The sequence below is a fragment of the Giraffa tippelskirchi genome, chromosome 9 (assembly GCF_054371585.1).
Source record: "Giraffa tippelskirchi isolate mGirTip1 chromosome 9, T2T-mGirTip1v1.2.pri, whole genome shotgun sequence".
NCBI classification, from domain to species: Eukaryota; Metazoa; Chordata; class Mammalia; order Artiodactyla; family Giraffidae; genus Giraffa; species Giraffa tippelskirchi.
The window spans coordinates 100782694-100802483 of NC_137283.1; the positions used below are offsets into that span (position 1 = coordinate 100782694).

Below are 19790 nucleotides of genomic sequence, written 5' to 3' on the forward strand. Positions count from 1 at the left end.
AGAGTTGATCTTAAATGTTCTCATCACAAAGCAGAAATGGTAATTATATGATGGAATGAAGGGGTTAGCTAATGCTATGGTGGTAATCATTTATCTTAATAAAGCTGGAAAAAAAAAGGCAAGCCTCATCGAAGTAAACAAAACATTTAAGCTCCTGGATAGGTCCGAACTAGCTGTATTACCAAATACTCCTTATTCCATTTCCTTTCTTCTTTCTCAGTTTTCTTTCTTGAAAAGAAAATCCCATGTTAATGATAATTTTGCTGCCACTTGTTACATTTATTCTCTGCAGTTAATGAATGTGTTGAGTGTATTTTACTGAAACCTCAAAGAAGATGTGAAAAGTATACTAGACCCTTAAGTTAAATAATCCTGAGCCCACACTGAGGTATTTAATCCTTAACTAAGCAAACCTGGGCTTATCAGGCTCCACTTCCTTGGAGAGCACAGATCAAAAATGGGACAGTTGAGTATTTGCAAATTAAAGAGCCCTTCTCTACCTGGACATTCAGAGTAAAGGCACTGAGTCATGGTTTCCCCTATTATCATGAGAAACAACAGAATGTTGTCCCAGGTATTATAACTATAAACTGAATGAGAGTGGGAAGATTGATCATGCTTGTGTTGTAGTTTTGTGATGTGTGCCTTTTCTCCTTGTTTTTTCTCCTCCTAACTATTGTTGATGTTGAAAGTTGCAGGAAATTTTTGTCTCAGCCACCAAAATGTTTACTCTGTTTTCAGTTAATGAGATGAGATGTTAATCAGCATTAGGTTTTTGTAGACCTTAAAATTTAACTTTGGCCCTAAGACATTCACTGAAATGTTCAATTGCTCTAAAGTTTATAGTCCACTTTTAATTTTTCCAGGAAGGCAAAAAAAAAAACAATAGGCCTCATTTGAGGCTAGAGTTTTAGGTAACTCACTAAGCCTTTGACTACGAGAGCAAACATATAATTGCATTGTTGAGCTCAGCGTTTTGTCACCTTGCGGGGTGTCACCCATTAGAAGGTCATGAAATTAACTTACCGAGTAAAGAGCTACAATAAATAAAATGACATAGAATAGAACATATAAGATTGCATCACAGCTCAGGATTCTTTTTGGAGGTGAAAATGTTCTAAATTCAGATTGTAATGATGGTTTTACAATTCTTTGAATATTCTAAAAACCACTGAATTATGTGCTTTAAATGCGTAGATTTTATGGTATGTAAAATATATTTCAATAAAATTGTTTAAAAAAAGGGAAAAAACTACCATTTCAGCAATCTTTTTTCCCCAACTTGTATGTGTGTAAAAAGTTGTTTTGTTAAATGTATTTTGGAATTTGGGACATGGTCAAAAAAGATTGAAAGGTGTTGTTCTAATCCCACTAGCAAATGGGAACTTGAGTATTACAGCTCAAATTCTTGATATACAGGTATACTTGTATATCAAGCATTCATATTTCAAAATTTGGTTGAAACTTGTGAGCAAAAGTAGTACAGAGGCTGCACTGACTGGCATGCTACCTGTCTTCCACAGCGAGAATCCTGTGAAGTTGGCTGCAGCAGCGGGGAAGGTGCATATGAAGAGGAAGTGCTAGGTAAGCAGACTCACACAACTATTATTGAAAATAATCTACACCACTCCAGGTACCTGTCCTGATGTAGGGGTAATGAGCCATGTCTTAAAATATCTAAACTTCTACGTCTCAGTATGATCAATATATATATGTATATAATTGAATATATATATATTTTTATTAACTTCAAATGTGGAATCCATATTTAGAGACTCAGCAAAAGTCTTCTTTCAGAGAAAAATAGGGGAAACAGCACATGACATGTTTAGAACTTGAGATGTTGCCCTCAGTTCAGTGGATGCAATCACTTCTCAATGAGAGGGACAAATGTGAATCCTGAGCAACTTGATATCAGGAAATGCCACTGTTTTAATAAATGAAAGCGTAGAAATATTTTATTTAATGTGAATTTCATTACTCAGCTAACAGCTATTCAATTGATTGAGTACCTACTATAGTTATGGCTCCCTACAACACATTGGGAAATTTGCAGAATGTATAGAAGTTATGCTTCTCAGTGTTAGATTTGGAGTAAGTAAGGAACTTGACTCCAAGTATATGTCTCCAGTTCCCTCTGACTTATTTCAGAGCAGATTGGATGTCTTTAAGAGACTTTGCTTGAGTGTTTTAATTCTCTAGTGGTTTCTGAAGGACCAACACTTCGATAAACTATAGGCTATGTTAGCAGCTAGCTTTTCCAGAATTCCGTTTTTCCTCCCACTGGAAGATAAACAGTTCCTTCTGGAACAAGAGATGATTGGCTTTTCCATAAGTTGCAGTCCCTGTTTCAGTGGCTGATGGAAATTGGCAGGTGAATCTTGCCTTGCTATCCTGATTTGCTTCTGAACCAGAGTGGTGAAGAAACCTTATCCTCTAAGTTCAGGAAAAGATGCCTGCTTTTGCCACTTCTCTAATAATGGATGTCCTAGCCAAAGCAACTAGGCAAGAAAAAGGCATACAAGTTTGGAAGGTAGAAGTAAAATTATCTTTGATTGCAGATGATATGACCTTATATGCAGAAAACCCCGAAGATACCACAAAATACCCTGATAGAACTAATAAACAAATTTGGCAAAGTAGCAGGAAACAAAGTTAAAACCAGAAAATCAATCACATTACTATGCACAAGTAATGAACCATCTGAAAAGGAAATTATGAAGAAAATTTCATTTACACTAGCATCAATAAAATACTTAGAAATTAATGAAGGAGGTGAATGACTTGTAAAGTGAAATGTTCACAAAACATTTCTGAAACAAATTAAAGAAGGCAAGTAAATGGAAAGACATCCCATATTCATGAATTAAAAAACCTGGTATATTGTTAAGATGTAAATATTATCAGAGCAATCTACAGATTTAATGCAATCCCTATCAAAATTCCAAATACATTTTTGCACATGTTTTACATGGGATAGAAAGACTGAGTCTGCAATTTATATGAAATCTCAAGGAGCTCCAAATCCTGAAAAGAACAGAGTTGGAGGATTCATACTTCCTGATTTCAAACTTATTGCAAACCTATAATAATCAAAGCCAGTATGGTTCTGGCATAAAGACAGACATATAGACCCATGGACTAGAATAGAGAGTTCAGAAATAAATTCTTACATATATGGTCAAATGATTTTTGACAAGGGTGCCAAGAACAATGAATGGGGAGAAAGACAGCCTTTTCAGCAAACAATCTGGGGAAACCTGACTATCAACAAAATAATTAGGTTAGATCCTTATATAATATCATATGCAAAAATTCATGCAAAATGTATCCATGATCTAAATGTAAGACTTAAAACTATAAAAATTTTAGAAGAAAACACAGTGCCAAAGCTTCACAAATTTGAATTTGGCAATGATTATTTGGACATGGCATGAAAGGCACAGGTGACTAAAGAAAAAATAGACAAATTAGACTTCATGTAACTTAGAAGAAAAAAAATTAAGCACCAAAAGACACTATCAAAAGAGTAAAACAGCAATCAATAGGATAGGAGAAAATATTTGCAAGTCATATATCTGATCAGAGATTAATATCAAGAATATATAGAAAACTAAAACAAAAGGAATATATTGAAAATTCCTAAAACTCAACAACAACTCCAAACAATCCAATTGAAAAATGGGCAAAGGAGGATTTAGATATTTCTTCAAAGAAGATATACAAATGGCCAATAAACACATAAACTGATGCTGAACATTACTATTCATTAGAGAAATGTAAATAAAACCTACAGTGAAATACCACTTCACACCCATTAAGATGACTACTCAAAAAAAAAAAGAGCAGAAACCCCCAAAAAAATATGTGTTGATGAAGATGTGGAAAAAAAAATCTGAATGCTTGCACTGTTGGTGGGAATGTAAAATGGTATAACTCCTGTGGGGAAAAAAACAAAAAATTGAAGACAGAATTCTTACATTATCTAGCCATTCCACTTTGGGGTATATGCAAAAAAGAACTGAAAGCGAGGTCTCAAAGAGATATTCATACACCTATGTTCTACTCGAAAGTTGAATTCACAACAGCTAAAATGTGAAAGCAACCCAAATGTCCACTGACAGATGAATGACTAAGCAAAATGCAATATACACATATAATGGGATATTGTTTATTGAGACTTAAAAAGTAAGAAAATTCTGATGTATGCCACAGCATGAATAAATTTTGAGGACATTATGCTAAGTGAAGTAAGGCAGTCACAAAAAGACAAATACTGTTCAATTCCACTTATTTGAGATATTTAGAGTAGTTAAATAATAGAGATGGAAAGTAGAATGGTGGTTTCCTATGGAAAGGGGAGGGCAAGGGGGAATGGTTAGTTTCAATTTTGCAGATGGGTGGTCATGATGGTTGCACAAGAATATAAATGTACTTATTATCACTGAACTGTACACTTAAAAATAGTTAAGACAGTAAATTCTATGCTATATGTATTTTACACAATCAAAAATTTCCGCAGGACTTCTCTAGTGGTCCAGCAGCTAAGACTCCACGCTCCCAATGTAGGGAACCCAGGTTTGATGCCTCGTCAGGAACTACATCCCACGTGCTACAACTAAAAATCTCACATGCTGCAACTAAAGATCCCAGTTGCTGCAACTAAGATGCAGTGGAGCTGAATAAATAAATAAATGGAAAAAGTTCCAGGAAAAAAGCAGGCTAATCATGATTTTGAAAACAGAAAAAGTAAAGTTAAATTTCGTACCAGAGGTACATATCATTCAGAATTCTAACACTTATATAGTGTCCAGGAAGTAGCACCAATAACTGCATGTACCAATTGTAATGTTGCTAATGCTTAAAAGTCATGAAATATTTCACAATAAAAAAGAGCAGAATATAGGATCCTTTGGAGCTCAGACAGTTACTTGCACATATAAAAATGTGTTCGACACAATGGGCTATAGATATATAGTGTAAAATTTTAAAAATATCTTGAGATATGCGCCTTGAGTCAGTGGATGGTTCTGTTGCCCTACACGCACCCTTGACACCCACCCCTCTAACCTATATAGAAGTGTTATGACAAGAGCAAACCAGACAGTCTCAGAACACTCCATGTGGCTTGCCTGTAAGAAAAACTATCTTCAAAGATTAGATGGCTCAGTGAGTAAAGAATCTGCCTGCAATGCTGGAGACACAGGATATGCAGGTTCAATCCCTGGGTCAGGAAGATCCCCTGGAGAAGGAAATGGCAACCCACTCCAATATTCTTGCCTGGAAAACCCCATGGACAGAGGAGCCTACATCCAAAGGGTCACAAAGAGTTGGACATGACTAAGCATGCAGGCAGGATGAGGGGAAAAAAGTTGCCAGACCAACTGGCTGATTTAAAGAAATAAACCAACTGAATTATAGGCATCAGTTACTGTTCAGGTGAATAACTGTGGCAAGATGTAGCAAGAGTGTGCTGAGATGAAGCAGGGACACGCTGTCTTGTGTCGACAGACATGGGATGTGGTGAATGAAATCTTGTTTTCTCCCCAGAAAACGCAGACCTCCCCACTGCACCCTTTGCTTCTTCCATTGGAAGCCATGGTGTGACATTACGATGGAAATCGGCCAACATCTCTGGAGTAAAATACATCATTCAGTGGAAATACACACAACTTCCTGGAAGCTGGACCTACACGGAGGTATGAACCACTGCCTATGTACCTGCGTGCTCATTCAGTCATGTCCAGCTCTTTGCGACCCCATGGATTGTAGCCCACCTGGCTCCTCTGCCCGTGGGATTCTCCAGGCAAGAATACTGGAGTGGGTTGCCACTTCCCACTCCAGGGGATCCCAATCCATGGATCTAACCTGTGTGTCTTGCATTGGCAGGTGGATGCTTTACCACCGCTGAACTTCAATCTTTGCTACTCTTCATGCTAAACCTTTTATTTTTGAGGAAAATATATTATTGGATACAGATATTATTCCTTCAGCTCAGCATCACATAACCAACTACTCATATCATTGGTCCTTATCTGTCCATCCCATTGAAAATGATGCCAACTAGGGTGGAGGTCAGGAAGGTCATCCAGGTGGGTCCCTTTTAAGACAGCAAAAGCAGGTTCAGAGAACAGTCTCAAGACACCAAGTATTTTAACACAGAAAATTAAAGGAAAGCCTTGAGGTAAATGCCAAATAATTGAATCCATAATCTTACAGGTTTGAAGAAGGAAGGAATTTCAGTGTGAATTGTGTGGACTGAGATCGGGATGTCTCAGCTCTGAGCTCCAGGCCTCCCTTTCAGCTGGTCTGGCAGCCCTGCGCTGTGTGTGCTTAGTCGCTCAGCCATGTCTGACTCTTTGCGACCCCATGGACTGCAGCCCTCCAGGCTCCTCTGTCCATGGAATTCTCCAGGCAAGAATACTGGAGTGGGTAGCCATTTCCTTCTCCAGGGGATCTTCCCAACCTAGGGATTGAACCAGGTCTCCCGCATTGCAGGTGGATTCTTTACTGTCTGAGCCACCAGGGAAGCCCTGGATCACTTCATATCCGGAAGGCTATGCATCATCTACAAATGAATCTGTGCTCTTGAGTCACAATATACGGAAGCGATTCCATAAATACTAATGTTTGATCTCTCATTGATTAGGCTGTGTCCAAGCTCTCTTATGTGGTAGAGCCCCTGCATCCCTTCACTGAATATGTTTTTCGAGTGGTTTGGATCTTCACAGCCCAGCTGCACCTGTATTCCCCTCCAAGTCCCAGTTACAGGACTCATCCTTACGGAGGTATGGCATGTACACCTTGCTAGAGAAATCAGGTGTCATTCCAAAGCTTTGGTTTAGTTTGCTTTTGTTTTAAACAGTGAAACAGATTTATTCCTTTGTTAATCGATCCATCTAACAATGGGGTACGTAACTGGGTGTCAAGTGGTCTTCTAAGTGCTCACCATGAAAAGCGAAAAGTGTTAGTCGCTCAGTCCTGTCCGAATTTTTGTGACCCCATGGACTGTAGCCTACCAGGCTCCTCTCTCCATGGGATTTCCCAGGCAAGAACACTGGAGTGGGCTGCCATTTCCTTCTCCAGGGGATCTTCTCGACCCGGGGATTGAACCCAGGTCTCCCGCATTGCAGGCAGATTCTTTACCATCTGAGCCACCAAGGAAGCCCAGGTGCTCACCGTACCTCTGATCAAAACAAAAGTCTCTGCTCTAGTGAAGCTCTCATTTTGGTGGAAAGGAAATTCCCTCGACAGTAAATCTAATAAATAAGGAAAGTATACTGTGAGTAGGAAGACATGGGTTGCTATGGTAAGAAAAATGCTTTGAGCAGGGTCTGTCCATGAAAAATGGGGAGTGCATTAAAGAAGTTGGTCAGAATAAGCCTTGTTATGTGATTAGGAGTTATAGAAGGTTTTAAAGGAGTAATTGCTTCAAATGCTCCTTAAAAAGATAATTGGCAAATACACATAGAATGCATTGAATGATATTGAGTGATAGAGACTGGGAAGTACAGAGGTAGCAAGACCAGCTGGGAGGTTATTATTGTACTTCAACTTTTGGTTAGAGATGATTTTAAAAAATAGTCGATATGTTGGAACATTTTCTGATTTCTTCTTTCAAAGATTTGACTTCCATACTGGGAAAAGGATTCAAGCCTAGAGCCTTTCAGGGAGATAAATGCCAGGGGAAGACATTCAGGGAGAGTTGCTGGTGTTCTCAACATCTGAGTTAGCCAAGGGGACTTGGGAGGGCTTATTCCAAGCCAGATGTTGGATGTCCCTACCCCTCAGTTCTGGAGAATCAGCTGCGTGCAGAGACCCTCACACTGAACTAGGCCTTGGAGCAAACCTCAGCAGGACAGCTGATGAAGCTGATTGTGGCATTTTCCCTCTCCCCTGATTAATGCCTTCTTTTTGCTTATCAGATTTTAGGGGACATGTGGCCCCTCTACTGATTATTCCCTGACCATCCTCAGGACCTCAGATTAGACATGGGTCTGGGGCAATATTTGAAATGTTACAGATCAGAGTAGAATACATAGATCCTTTTTCTTCAGAGCAGTGCTTCATGGACTCCAACAGTATGGGAACATTTTTCAGTACTGGAGACATACTGTGGTCCAGGGCGGATGGCTAGTTTAAATCAAAGTGGTGAAGAAGGGAAATTTTGCTTTCCATTTCTGAGTCTTTCTCTAGATATGCAAGCCCCCATACCCTCCATGTGTTTCAGTTCTTGTACAGGGTATCCTTTCCATGGATAACATCTCATGCTTCAATTCTGTCTCACTTTTTTAGCCACATCAAAACTTACAGAGTTATCCGTTTTGTGTTCCGTCACCTTGTGGCCCTTTTCTCTTTCAGCTATGGGAAATATATGACTTTAGATGGTTATTATCACCTTTTAACTGAGGCCCTTATGAAGATAACTTTTTAATCAGGTGGAATAATTACCTTGCCTAACCTGACCAGCCTTTTCAGGGATGACTTTTGTCAGGGAGATTTGGACTACTCACAACTTGCCATGGAGGTGGCATGGAATGTACTTGTAGCAGGGTAGATCATGCCTGTCTGGGTGTGGACTAAAGAGTTAGGTTTTCTGACATCCTGATTCGGATTCGCTAGGAGATGATTCCTACTTCCCTGTTCACCTGAGTCACTTAGTGCATGGGGCAGAGGAGTGAGGCAATGATATTTGTGTTTGCTCAAGCTCAGTCTGAGAGTTGGGGAGGAACCGTATCAGAGATCAGCTGAAGGGCCTTTAAAAACCCCGCCAGCGGGAGGGCTGCACTGTCTTCTCTCTCCCCACTCTGAGGGGACAGGGCTGATGCAGCGCAGCTGCCAAAAATTGTTCAGAGGGAGAGAGCCTGCTGAAGAGCACAGTGGTATCAGTCTGTCTTTCTATGAAAAGAGGAAATAAATGGGTGTGGTTGTAGGGCATAGGAGGTACGGAAAGCAGGTGGGGACCGGGCTAGAAGATAGGCTGTTAGATTGTTTTCCTTTCTGTTCTTTGCCACTGGGGTAGATCCTACAGTCTGAGGGTGAATGCTTGGTTAGCAAATGCATGCTCCTTTTCGTTTTTCATGAGGGAAGGGAAGCTGTTGAGGCACAGAAAACCTGGATTTGGAGGACCTAGAGAGCTGGAGGGAGGAGAGTGCCCTCTGGGTCAGCAGAGCTGGTGCCAGCAAAAGGGAAGCAGACTGTTCTAATTCAGGCTTATCTAAATCCCTATCTTTAGCTAGAACTGGCCTGGCCACAGGACCCTAGTGAGGGAAAAGGCCCCAGGCCTTACTTCTTTCAACTCATGTTAATCATTGACTTCAGTTTTGTTACAGAGTCTCTTCTTCCTAACCTGGTTCCATCCCGTGTTTCAACTCAGTCAGGGATCTGGAGATTTTTAACAGTTTTTCTTTTTCCCCTACAGCATTATCCTATTTGTTTACTTCCACATTTAATTTTATTGCATAAATTAGAAGTGAGGAAAATACTTTCTTTAAAGAGTCCCTTAGAAGAGTAGCTAACTGATATTGCTCAGGGGTCAAGAATTGCAGTTCATAGAAATATTACCACCTCCTACCACTTATTGTGACTATTAAAGAAAACATTTCATTTATGCTAAGTTTTCAAAAAACAAGACTTTTACCCTACCCTATTTGAATTTTTCTCTGTATATTTTCTGCTCACAGTATTACCATTATCTCTTCTAGTTCCTGAGACTGCTCCTTTCATTAGGAATATTGAAAGCTCAAGTCCCGATACAGTGGAAGTCAGTTGGGCTCCACCTCAATTCCCAGGTGGACCTATTTTGGGCTATAACTTAAGGCTGATCAGCAAAAATCAGAAATTAGATTCAGGGACACAGAGAACCAGTTTCCAGTTTTACTCCACTCTGCCAAATACCACCTACAGGTAAGAATTTAGTGGTACATGAAGAATGTAACCAGCATGGGTGCATTCATGATAATTATCTAAGAAATATGGCTACAAAATAGTTTAAAATGTATTTTGAGAAGTCCCATTGACTTTGTGCTGCTGGTTTGAAGTTGTGGTTTCCCTCAAGTTTGTATGCTTATTAGATTACACCGTCCTAAGCAAAAGCATTTTCAAGCCTTTCTATTATATTCAGAGAAAAATACAAATGTGGGCTAATAAATATGGGCTAAAAAAGACAACATAGGCACCATCAATATCATTTCTTCATTTAATCCAACATGAAAAAAGAGGTAGAATTCTGTTAATGGTATTTTTGCATTAACTGTTAAGGGGATTATTTTATTATTGTTAGCTTTTCTAGCATTTACTAAGACCTCCATAAATTAGGGCATGAATGAGGGTCATGCAGATAGCAGAGTTCAGTTTTTGACCTCTGTGACCCTGAACTATTCTGTGGGGAATGCAAACAAGGACATGATTGATGGTCATTTTAGTGCTGAGCAGCGGCACCAAGTAACTAGATACACGCATTGCCACCTTGTCCTTTAAATAGAAATGTTATTGCTCTTTCTATTTTTATCTTATGTTCACACCATGCCGTGTAAAACACATCTCTCCAAATTGTTTTTGGAATAGGTTTTCTATTGCAGCAGTAAATGAAGTTGGTGAGGGGCCGGAAGCAGAATCTAGTATTACCACTCCATCTCCAGCAGGTATAGACTGGGGGTGTGCCTCCTGTTACTGGGAAGTTGAGGGGTGAAAGGGTGGGTTCAGATCTTACAGGTCCTGAGTCATCCGGTGTTCCTTAAGCCCCTACTCGTCTGCCCAGATAACACTGTCTTGTGAATACTTGATAAGTTTCAATTTTAAATGAGAAATCAGTCCCATCTGACAAACAGGAGTAAGTTGTTAGAGCGAAGTTTTCACACTGAAGTTTAAAAATTAAAATAAGAAAAAAAAAGGAATTGAAAAAATGGCCCCAAGCAAACTCTTGGTTTCAGTTAAAGTCACTAGTGATTATGACTTTCATTTATATACTCAGGGAATACATATATCCTTTCTACTCTAACCTCCACTTTATGGGTCATCATTTAATACAGATCAGATATCTTTTTCTTCCAGTTCCTTTAGGTTTTCAAATATATCTGGACTTAGTAAGTTATATTTTACTATTCTGAATATTCAAACTACCAAATTAGCTTTTGTTATTATTTGGCAAGTACCTTTTTTTTTTTTTTTTGGCTTCAGCGTTTTAACGTTTGCCTTGGGAGACTAAATATTTACTGCATGATTCCCACATGAGCAAAATTTTAATGAAAGAAAGTGCTCTCTAAGAAGCACCAGAAATACTTTGGGAAAAGTTAGTTCAAAGAGTGTGTTTTCTGTCTTCATGGCAACTCTGTTGGCTGACTTGATCTCCCATTACCTGAATCTGCCCTCAGATATGCCGGTGGGTATTTATTGAATGTCATCCATTACTAACCTTTAGTTTCTTTGGCTGTTACTAGACTCTAGGAAAGGAGAGGTATTTTTGTTATGCAAGAAGCATCCAAAGGACGAGTTAAATATAGAGCAGGTTTAAGGTCGTTATTACTGTGATTACTGCATAACATTCATTAATTACCCTAAAAGTGTTGATCAAGGCACAATGCATCTCCAGTCGAATAGCACGTCACGCAGAGTTCTGCAGTCCTCAAACTTCATTACTACAGGCTTTTCTCCTGCCTCACAGGGAGAGATAATTGAAGACAAAACAGAGGCAACCAAAGTCTGTCTATATGTGTGTGTTATGCAACCAGCCCCTCCAGCCTGGGCTGGACTACCTCCACCAAGCAGTCAGATTCCCGAGGTGGAGGATAATGAGCTGAGCGCCTGTCTGGGCAAGGCTGTTGAGAACAGTGATACTGCCCGTGATGTTATTTCGAGGGCATTCAGGGGCACGCAACCCGAAATCCTACTTGGTTGACACTGTGCTTCCCACCCCAGTCACAGAATGTGATACCACAGTTGAAATACCCCGGTATCTTCAGAGAATATCTGGCAAAACTCTTCCATGTGCCAGTCCCCTTGTTTTTAAGGGTGGTATTGATCTTTTTTGTGTCAATATGTATATGATTGGTCTGTCTGTCTATAAAATCGTGTTGTTTTAGTTCAAGAAGAGGAACAGTGGCTCTTTTTATCCAGGAAAACTTCTCTAAGAAAGAGATCTTTAAAACATTTAGTCGATGAAGCACAATGCCTTCAGTCAGATGCCACACACCATAATATTACAGGTCAGTGGAACAGAGAAAAACGTTTCCTTAGTGTGAAAGGAAAGATCCAGGTTGACTTCAATTTTAATACCTTCATTAAAGATTAAATAAATCAGTTCTCTTCAGTGTCGGTGTTTTGTCTGGTTGTTACATAGTAACACATGTATTTGCATCACTTTTCCAGGAATATCAGTTAATGTCCACCAGCAAGTTGTTTATTTCTCTGAAGGAACTCTCATATGGGTGAAGGACGCTGCCAACATGTCTGATGTGTCTGGCCTGAGAATTTTTTACAGAGGTTCAGGATTAATTTCTTCCATCTCCATAGACTGGCTTTATCAGAAAATGTATTTCATCATGGATGAACTGGTTAGTCTGAGAATTTAAAGTGAACAACTAGATATTGAAAATCTAATGCATATCTTGACATATTAATATTTACAAGTAAACATAATTCTTTCATTCAATAATTAATCATTGAGTGTTTACTATGTTTTAGATACTGGGTTAGCAATGAATCATACACAGAGTCTTATAGGAGGGTCTAGACTTTACCTAGTACTAAGTACTTTACTTAGTCCTGATATACCATTAAATCATCTTTCTTGTGATTTTTCAGAGCTGTGAGTTTTCACTAATGATAATTTGACTTCCATGAGACAGTGGTACCTGAATTATCACTGGATAGCAACTGCCAATCATGATTAAAATCAGCTGTGAGCATTTTAAATTATGTAATAACCATGGATAACTTTAGTAGGTCTCTGAAAATATTGGTATTGTCAAATCTTTGAGAGGACACAATATGCTGTGTTTCAAGTTTCCTTTTTTGAAAGAGTGGCTGGATTCAGTCACTGCGTCTGGAAGCCCATAAGCTTCAGTTCAGTTCAGTTGCTCAACTGTGTCCAACTCGTTGCCACCCCATGGACTGCAGAGCGCCAGGCTTCCCTGTCCATCACCAACTCCTGGAGTTTACTCAAACTCATGTCCATTGAGTCGGTGATGCCATCCAACCATCTCATCCTCTGTCGTCCCCTTCTCCTCTCGCCTCCAATCTTTCCCAGCATCAGGGTCTTTTCAAATGAGTCAGCTCTTTGCCTCAGATGGCCAAAGTATTGGAGTTTCAGCTTCAAAATCAGCCTTTCAGGACTGATTTCCTTTTGGATAGACTGGTTGGATCTCTTTGCAGTCCAAGGGACTCTCGAGAGTCTTCTCCAAGACCACAGTTCAAAAGCATCAATTCTTCGGTGCTTAGATAGGCCCATAAGCTTATATATAGCTAAAATATTAATAAAAGTAGTTGAGTATCTCCACAAATATGAAAAATATGTACTTGTATTTCATGGATACCAAGAGGATATGAACTCATTAGGATATAGGATATAAAACTGCCTTTTAAGGGCTTTTTTATGTTTTCAAAAAGTGCTCTGTGACTAGTGAAATTCTAAGCACAGAACAGTTGCTCAAGGAATATTTGTTGGCCAAATTGACTATAGACACTAATGCTACTGATGTACTTTTCTCTAGGTATGTGTCTGTGATTTAGAGAACTGCTCGAACATTGAGACAATTACACCTCCCTCAATCATTGCACCTCAAAAAATTGTGGCTGATTCATACAATGGGTAAGTGTTAGCCTTGTAAATGTGAATTCTCTTCCTTTGGCAAGAATCTTGGGGAAACTTGCTTGCTAGTGCCAGATGAGCCAATCTGATTTCATATTTAATTAAATCCAGGCAAAGTTTTCATTCTTATAGAGCCACGAGGAAATTTCTTTCAAACTTTATCCTCAACTTTTCTAGGTAAGCAGGTTTTCCTTTCTCCTTTGCAGTGGATTATGGGCATATGGGAAAAATCTCCTCTCTGGGACTCAGGGACCTGGCTTCTCGTCTTGGGTTTGTCATGATTTTATGCATGACTCCCTGAGACTGCAAGAAGATCCAACCAGTCCATCCTAAAAGAGATCAGTCCTGGGTGTCCACTGGAAGGACTGACGTTGAAGCTGAAACTCCAATACTTTGGCCACTTCATGCGAAGAGTTGACTTATTGGAAAAGACCCTGATGCTGGGAAGGATTGGGGGCAGGAGGAGAAGGGGATGACAGAGGATGAGATGGCTGGATGGCATCACTGACTCGATGGACATGGGTTTGGGTAAACTCCTGGAGTTGGTGATGGACAGGAAGGCCTGGTGTGCTGTGATTCATGGGGTCGCAAAGAGTCGGACACGACTGAGCAACTGAACTGAACTGAACTATGCATGACTCAGAGTTTTATTCCACTTCAGCTCTCCCCATGAGAAGCCCTTTCTGCCTATCTTTCCTCTTCTCATTACACCATGTTCTCTTGCTGAGCAGTTCAGTGTCTGTTTGTTTTTCTGGTCTGGCTATCATGTCTGTCAGGAGCCGGGTTTAGCATCCTTCCACTGACTCCTTTCTGCTGATTTTGGGTGGCCCTCCCAGCTGTTTTTACTCATTTGTGGGGTATTTCATCATGACTTTGTAAAATGCTAACACTATTGCCTCACTCAATTGTGAATATTTTTAAAAGCTTGTTACTGTTGTTCAGTTACTAAGTCGTATCTGACTCTTTGCAACCCCATGAGCTGCAGCATGCCAGACTTCTCTGTCCTTCACTGTCTCCAGGAGTTTGCTCAAACTCAAGTCCACTGAGTCAGTGATGCCATCCAGCCATCTCATCCTCAGTTGCCCCCTTTTCCTCCTGCCCTTAATCTTCCCCAGCATCAGGGTCTTTTCCAATGAGTTGGCTTTTCGCATCAAGTGTCCAAAGTATTGGAGCTGCAGCTTCAGCACCAGTTCTTCCAATGAACATTTAGTGTTGATGTCCTATAGGATTGGCCTGTTTAATCTCCTTGCAGTCCAAGGGACTCTCAAGAGTCTTCTCCAACACCATAATTTGAAGGCATCAATTCTTTGGCACTCAGCCTTCTTTATGGTCCAACTCTCACATCCATACTACTGGATAAACCGTAGCTGTGACTATACGGACCTTTGTCAGCAAAAAGCTTAGTTTAATACAAATGCAGGATTAGTATTGCTGGGTAGCAACTGTGCAAAATAATACCATGAAATTTTAAGAAAATGGCTTAAATGTTTATGTTTTCTTCCATTTTGTCATTCACAATGCATGGGAATATTTATTGACAGATTTTGACTAAGAATTTCTGTATATCAGAGAAAAATGTTTCATAATAAATGACAGGTTCAGTCATGTAAGTTTTATATAGTATGCTTTCCTTTAAGAGTAGACTTCATTAGAAAACCTTTAAAGACCCCTGTTGTTCTTAAATTCTGATTCCTTAAAAAGTCACATGTAATAAATAGGAGATTAAACCTTATAAGAGAGGCTGACATTTTCCAGGATTCCAACTTCTAACTTAAATGAACAGAGCATATTTTTAATAAATGCCTTTACCAGTTTGCATCTTGGGAAACCCTGTATTTATCCACTCTGGAGATACTTGGTTCTGATTGCCCAACAGGATAAGACAGTGGTGTTGTTCCTCCTTCACCCTTGCATTGACTCATACCAGGCTTCTTTTGCTCCTGTGTCAGGTATGTCTTTTATCTCCTGAGAGACGGCATTTATAGAGTCGATCTTCCTGTGCCTTCCAGTGGGGGCTCAGAAGCTATGCGTATTGTGCAGAGTGGCACTTTAAAGGACTTTGCAATCAAGCCACAGTCCAAGAGAATCATTTACTTCAACGACACCGCCCAAGTGTTCATGTCAACCTTTCTGGACGGCTCCGCATCCCATATCGTCCTACCTCATGTCCCCTTCACTAATGTGAAGAGCTTCGCTTGTGAAAACAATGACTTCCTGGTCACAGATGGCAAGGCTGTTTTCCAACAGGATTCTCTGTCTTTTAATGAATTCATCGTGGGATGTGACCTGAGTCACATAGAAGAATTTGGCTTTGGCAACTTGGTCATCTTTGGCTCATACACCCAGCCACACCCGCTGCCGGGCCACCCACAGCAGCTCTCTGTGCTGTTTGGCTCCCACCAGGCCCTGGTTCAGTGGAAGCCCCCCACCCTCGCCATCGGAGCCAGTGAGTTCCCTGTCCCCCGCCTGGAGGCTGGCCTTGTCAGAAGGAGAGGAAAACTTAATAGGCTTGGTGTGGCAACTCAGCTTTGAGAGCCCTTATGTGATTATTTAGCCATTAACCCAAAGCCCTACTTAGCAATCTCTCTGTCTCTCTCTCTCTCTCACACATACACACAGTATTATTATGTTTGTTCTACATTTATCAATTTTGATAAATTAAGAAAATTTCTATATTTCATCATCGACATCCCAACAGAAGGGTTGGAACATTTATTGAGTGTCTCTTTGGAGCCAGGCACTGACATTCTAGTTGGAGGGAATGCATTAGCCAGGGGGATGGAATACTTGGGTTGAGATTTTGTATCCAGGGAGAACTTGTGTGAATTTGAGCCTAAAACTCTCAGGACTTGAATTTTCATCTCTGGAGAGGCAGCTTGTGTGGTGGGTATGCAGGGGGGCTCTGGAGCCAGCCTGCACGGACTCAAAGGCTAGTCTCACCAATTATTAGCAGAATGACCTGGGCAAGTTACTTAACCACTTCATGCATGTTTCCACTACTGGAAATAAAAATATTAATTATATCCTTCTAAGGGATTGTCATACAGACCAAATTAAGATGCATACGTAGAACACAGAACAGTATCTAGCATAGCAGTTGGCAATTTTTTTTTAATAAAAGGACCAGATAATAAATATTTTCAGTTTTGTGGGTCATAGAGTTTCTGGGATAGCTACTCAACTCTGTCTTTGTGGTATGTAAGCAGCCATAGATAATATGTAAATAAGTTACTGTGACTGTGTTCCGTTACAACTTTATTTATAAAAACAGTCAGTGGGCCAGGTTTGGCCTGTGGGCTGCAGTTTGCCAACCTCTGGTCCCCTAGTAAACTTTGGCTACTTTTACTTTAAGGCCAAGTTAATTATGCCTGTTTGTTGTATATCTCAAAGATGGCTGAAAATGAATTAGCAAAATTTTTTAATTTTTATTTTTTGGGCTTCTAAGGGAGTGATTCTCTGCTGACACTGGAATGATATTAGAGATTTATCATTAAGCGTTTGTTTATTAGGAGCTTGTATAGTACACCCTTCTGATAGTTCTGTGCAGCCAGTCGCACAGCACAGACAGGGGAACAGTGGCCTCCCATTTGTTGGCCAGATGTCTCCTTTGATGAGACAAAATGAGTGAGTAGAATGGCCACTGTCCTAATCATGTCATCAAGTTAACCCTGGCGATTAAGGGGTAACAGGCCCAATTATCCTTCCACTCAAGGTGAAGCTTTAGATAAGTTTACTGACAATCTTTTGTTTGCCCTTGCTGATGTCATCCTGGTCAGTAATATTGTTTAACTCTTCCACGTAGGCCCTTCTGCCTGGCAGGACTGGACTTATGAGGTGAAAGTATCAACCCAAGACCTTCCTGAAACCATTCATGTGTTCTCTAATATAAGTGGGACCATCCTTAATGTACATGACCTTCAGAGTGCTACAAAATATGAGGTTTCTGTGAGAGCAAGTTCTCCCAAGGGGCCAGGCCCTTGGTCAGAGCCCTCAGTGGGAACTACTCTGGTACCAGGTGAGAGAATGCTCTTGATTTAGGGAGTGATTCTGACAAAAAAGTCTTTCTCCCTGTCTTCTTTAAAATTTCTCACCTTAGATGTGGTAAAGAAATGAGAATGAGGGTGCATTGACGCCTTGAGCATGTTTATTGTCTGAGATTAGGAAAGCAAATAAAGCACAGTGTGGTATTAATGTTTCTAACTTTCTATTTTAAACTGTCCAAGATGTTTTTGAACAAACAATATAATTTCCTTCTTCTTCGTGGTTTTCTCCTTTCCCGTGGCTTATTAAGCTGTAGCACTGCTTGGATGCTGAAAGTCTCAACGAGAGAAGTTGAGGGGCTGTGAATTATGTTGAATTCTGTCCTCTTGGTTGAAAGAAAATGGAAAAAACTGACCCATTTATACTACTGTTGCTTCTGAGTATCACCAATAGCTAAAGCAAAACCACAAAAAAATTTGCCATGATGTGACATTGCTATAGTGGCAGCATCAATACACATTTCTCTTCACATTCAATTACAAATATTTACATAAAAATCAAAGTGTGTTTAATATGATAGAGTATTCTTTTAAGCAGATACAATTATTCATATACTTTCAGAGTATTTTTCAAAATGCTGATTTACTTTATAAAAGAAATCTAACAAACAAGATGTGTACCTAAAAATGCGTATTTTCTGTGATATTTCTTTCAATTTTTTTTAAACCAAACAGCTGCAGAACCACCATTTATCATGGCTGTGAAAGAAGATGGACTTTGGACTAAGCCATTAAATAGCTTTGGCCCAGGAGAATTCCTATCCTCTGATATAGGAAATGTGTCAGGTAAACACCAAGTTCCCTGTACACTTGGATGGCAGGTTTCTACTTGTTGGACTTCCTGAGATATTCGACCAATCAGAAGGATTGAGTATATTAATATTAGGTCAATAATGAAAGGAAAAAATATTGACTGAATTATGCTGCCAGTGACATGAAGAAAATGTCTGTTCTCAAGGAGGAGGGCCATTTATTACCTCATAAAATGTGAGATTATTTAATGATGTATGCCCATTTCAGGACGGCTTTGATATACTTCTCGTGTATTTTAATCTCTCAATGTCATCTCAGAGTAACAGCCTATCTTGTTCCATGAAGACAGCTATAGTTAAGTAATTTGTTATGAGTTTGCTATAAGACCGGGGCAGAGAACAGCTATGTGCTGCTGCTGCTGCTGCTAAGTCGCTTCAGTCATGTCCGACTCTGTGCGACCCCATAGATGGCAGCCAACCAGGCTCCTCCATCCCTGGGATTCTCCAGGCAAGAATACTGGAGTGAGTTGCCATTTCCTTCTCCAATGCATGCATGCATGCTAAGTCGCTTCAGTTGTGTCCGACTCTGTGCGACCCCATGGACAGAAGCCCACCAGGCTCCTCTGTCCATGGGATTCTCTAGGCAAGAATACTGGAGTGGGCTGCCATTTCCTTCTCCATAGCTATGTGAAGTTCTAAATAAAGGGTAAGAAAGAATTTCATGACAAAGAAGATTATGTAATAAATGCCTAAGGCAAAAACTACCCATTTATTACTTAATGGCATTTTCCATAATTATCTAATTATTTGATTTCTTTATTTGGTCATTAAAAATTACCATAGCACTTCTGACCAAAATGAGTTGGGCTTAGGAGGTAGTGTGGTACTAATGGAAAGAATGATACTTTGAAGTTGCCTCAAGTCTGGGTTCCTCCTCTTTTCATCTGTGAGACCTCGGGCAAAATAGATAATTTCACCTAGTCTTGGGTTTGCCATGTCAAAAAATGGAAATTATTTCTACTTTAGAGCTTTAAGAGTTGAGTGAGATATGTAAAAGTGCCCAGGACAATGTTAGCAAAGAGGAGATGCTCAATGAATATTAGTTCCTGTGTCTAGTTCCAGGGCTTAAGATTTTAGAATAATATTATTGAAACATTCTTGACACATCTCTGAAGCTCTAGTGAATATCTG

General features: G+C 39.9%; 1 protein-coding gene and 1 long non-coding RNA gene across 4 annotated transcripts in view; one reads left to right on the top strand and one right to left on the bottom strand.

The window, feature by feature from the left end:
- ROS1 (ROS proto-oncogene 1, receptor tyrosine kinase) overlaps positions 1-19790 on the top strand; it is a 123396-nt gene that overhangs the window by 21337 nt on the left and 82269 nt on the right. For both annotated transcript variants that reach the window (XM_081530933.1, XM_081530934.1), the window contains exons 5-15: positions 1524-1584; positions 5551-5699; positions 6650-6788; positions 9705-9906; positions 10567-10643; positions 12081-12203; positions 12367-12551; positions 13710-13807; positions 15757-16253; positions 17610-17822; positions 18523-18633. In XM_081530933.1, the coding sequence (XP_081387059.1) occupies positions 1524-1584; positions 5551-5699; positions 6650-6788; positions 9705-9906; positions 10567-10643; positions 12081-12203; positions 12367-12551; positions 13710-13807; positions 15757-16253; positions 17610-17822; positions 18523-18633 (1855 nt within the window). The remainder of the gene's footprint in view (positions 1-1523; positions 1585-5550; positions 5700-6649; positions 6789-9704; positions 9907-10566; positions 10644-12080; positions 12204-12366; positions 12552-13709; positions 13808-15756; positions 16254-17609; positions 17823-18522; positions 18634-19790) is intronic.
- Positions 1-19790, bottom strand: part of LOC145521985 (uncharacterized) — a 125483-nt gene that overhangs the window by 9682 nt on the left and 96011 nt on the right. The window contains exon 4 of one of the 2 annotated variants that reach the window (XR_014065824.1): positions 17930-18241. The exons of the other annotated variant lie outside the window; for it this stretch is intronic. This is a non-coding gene — a long non-coding RNA (uncharacterized LOC145521985). Of the gene's footprint in view, positions 1-17929; positions 18242-19790 lie in introns of those variants that run through there. 2 annotated transcript variants of the gene reach the window in all.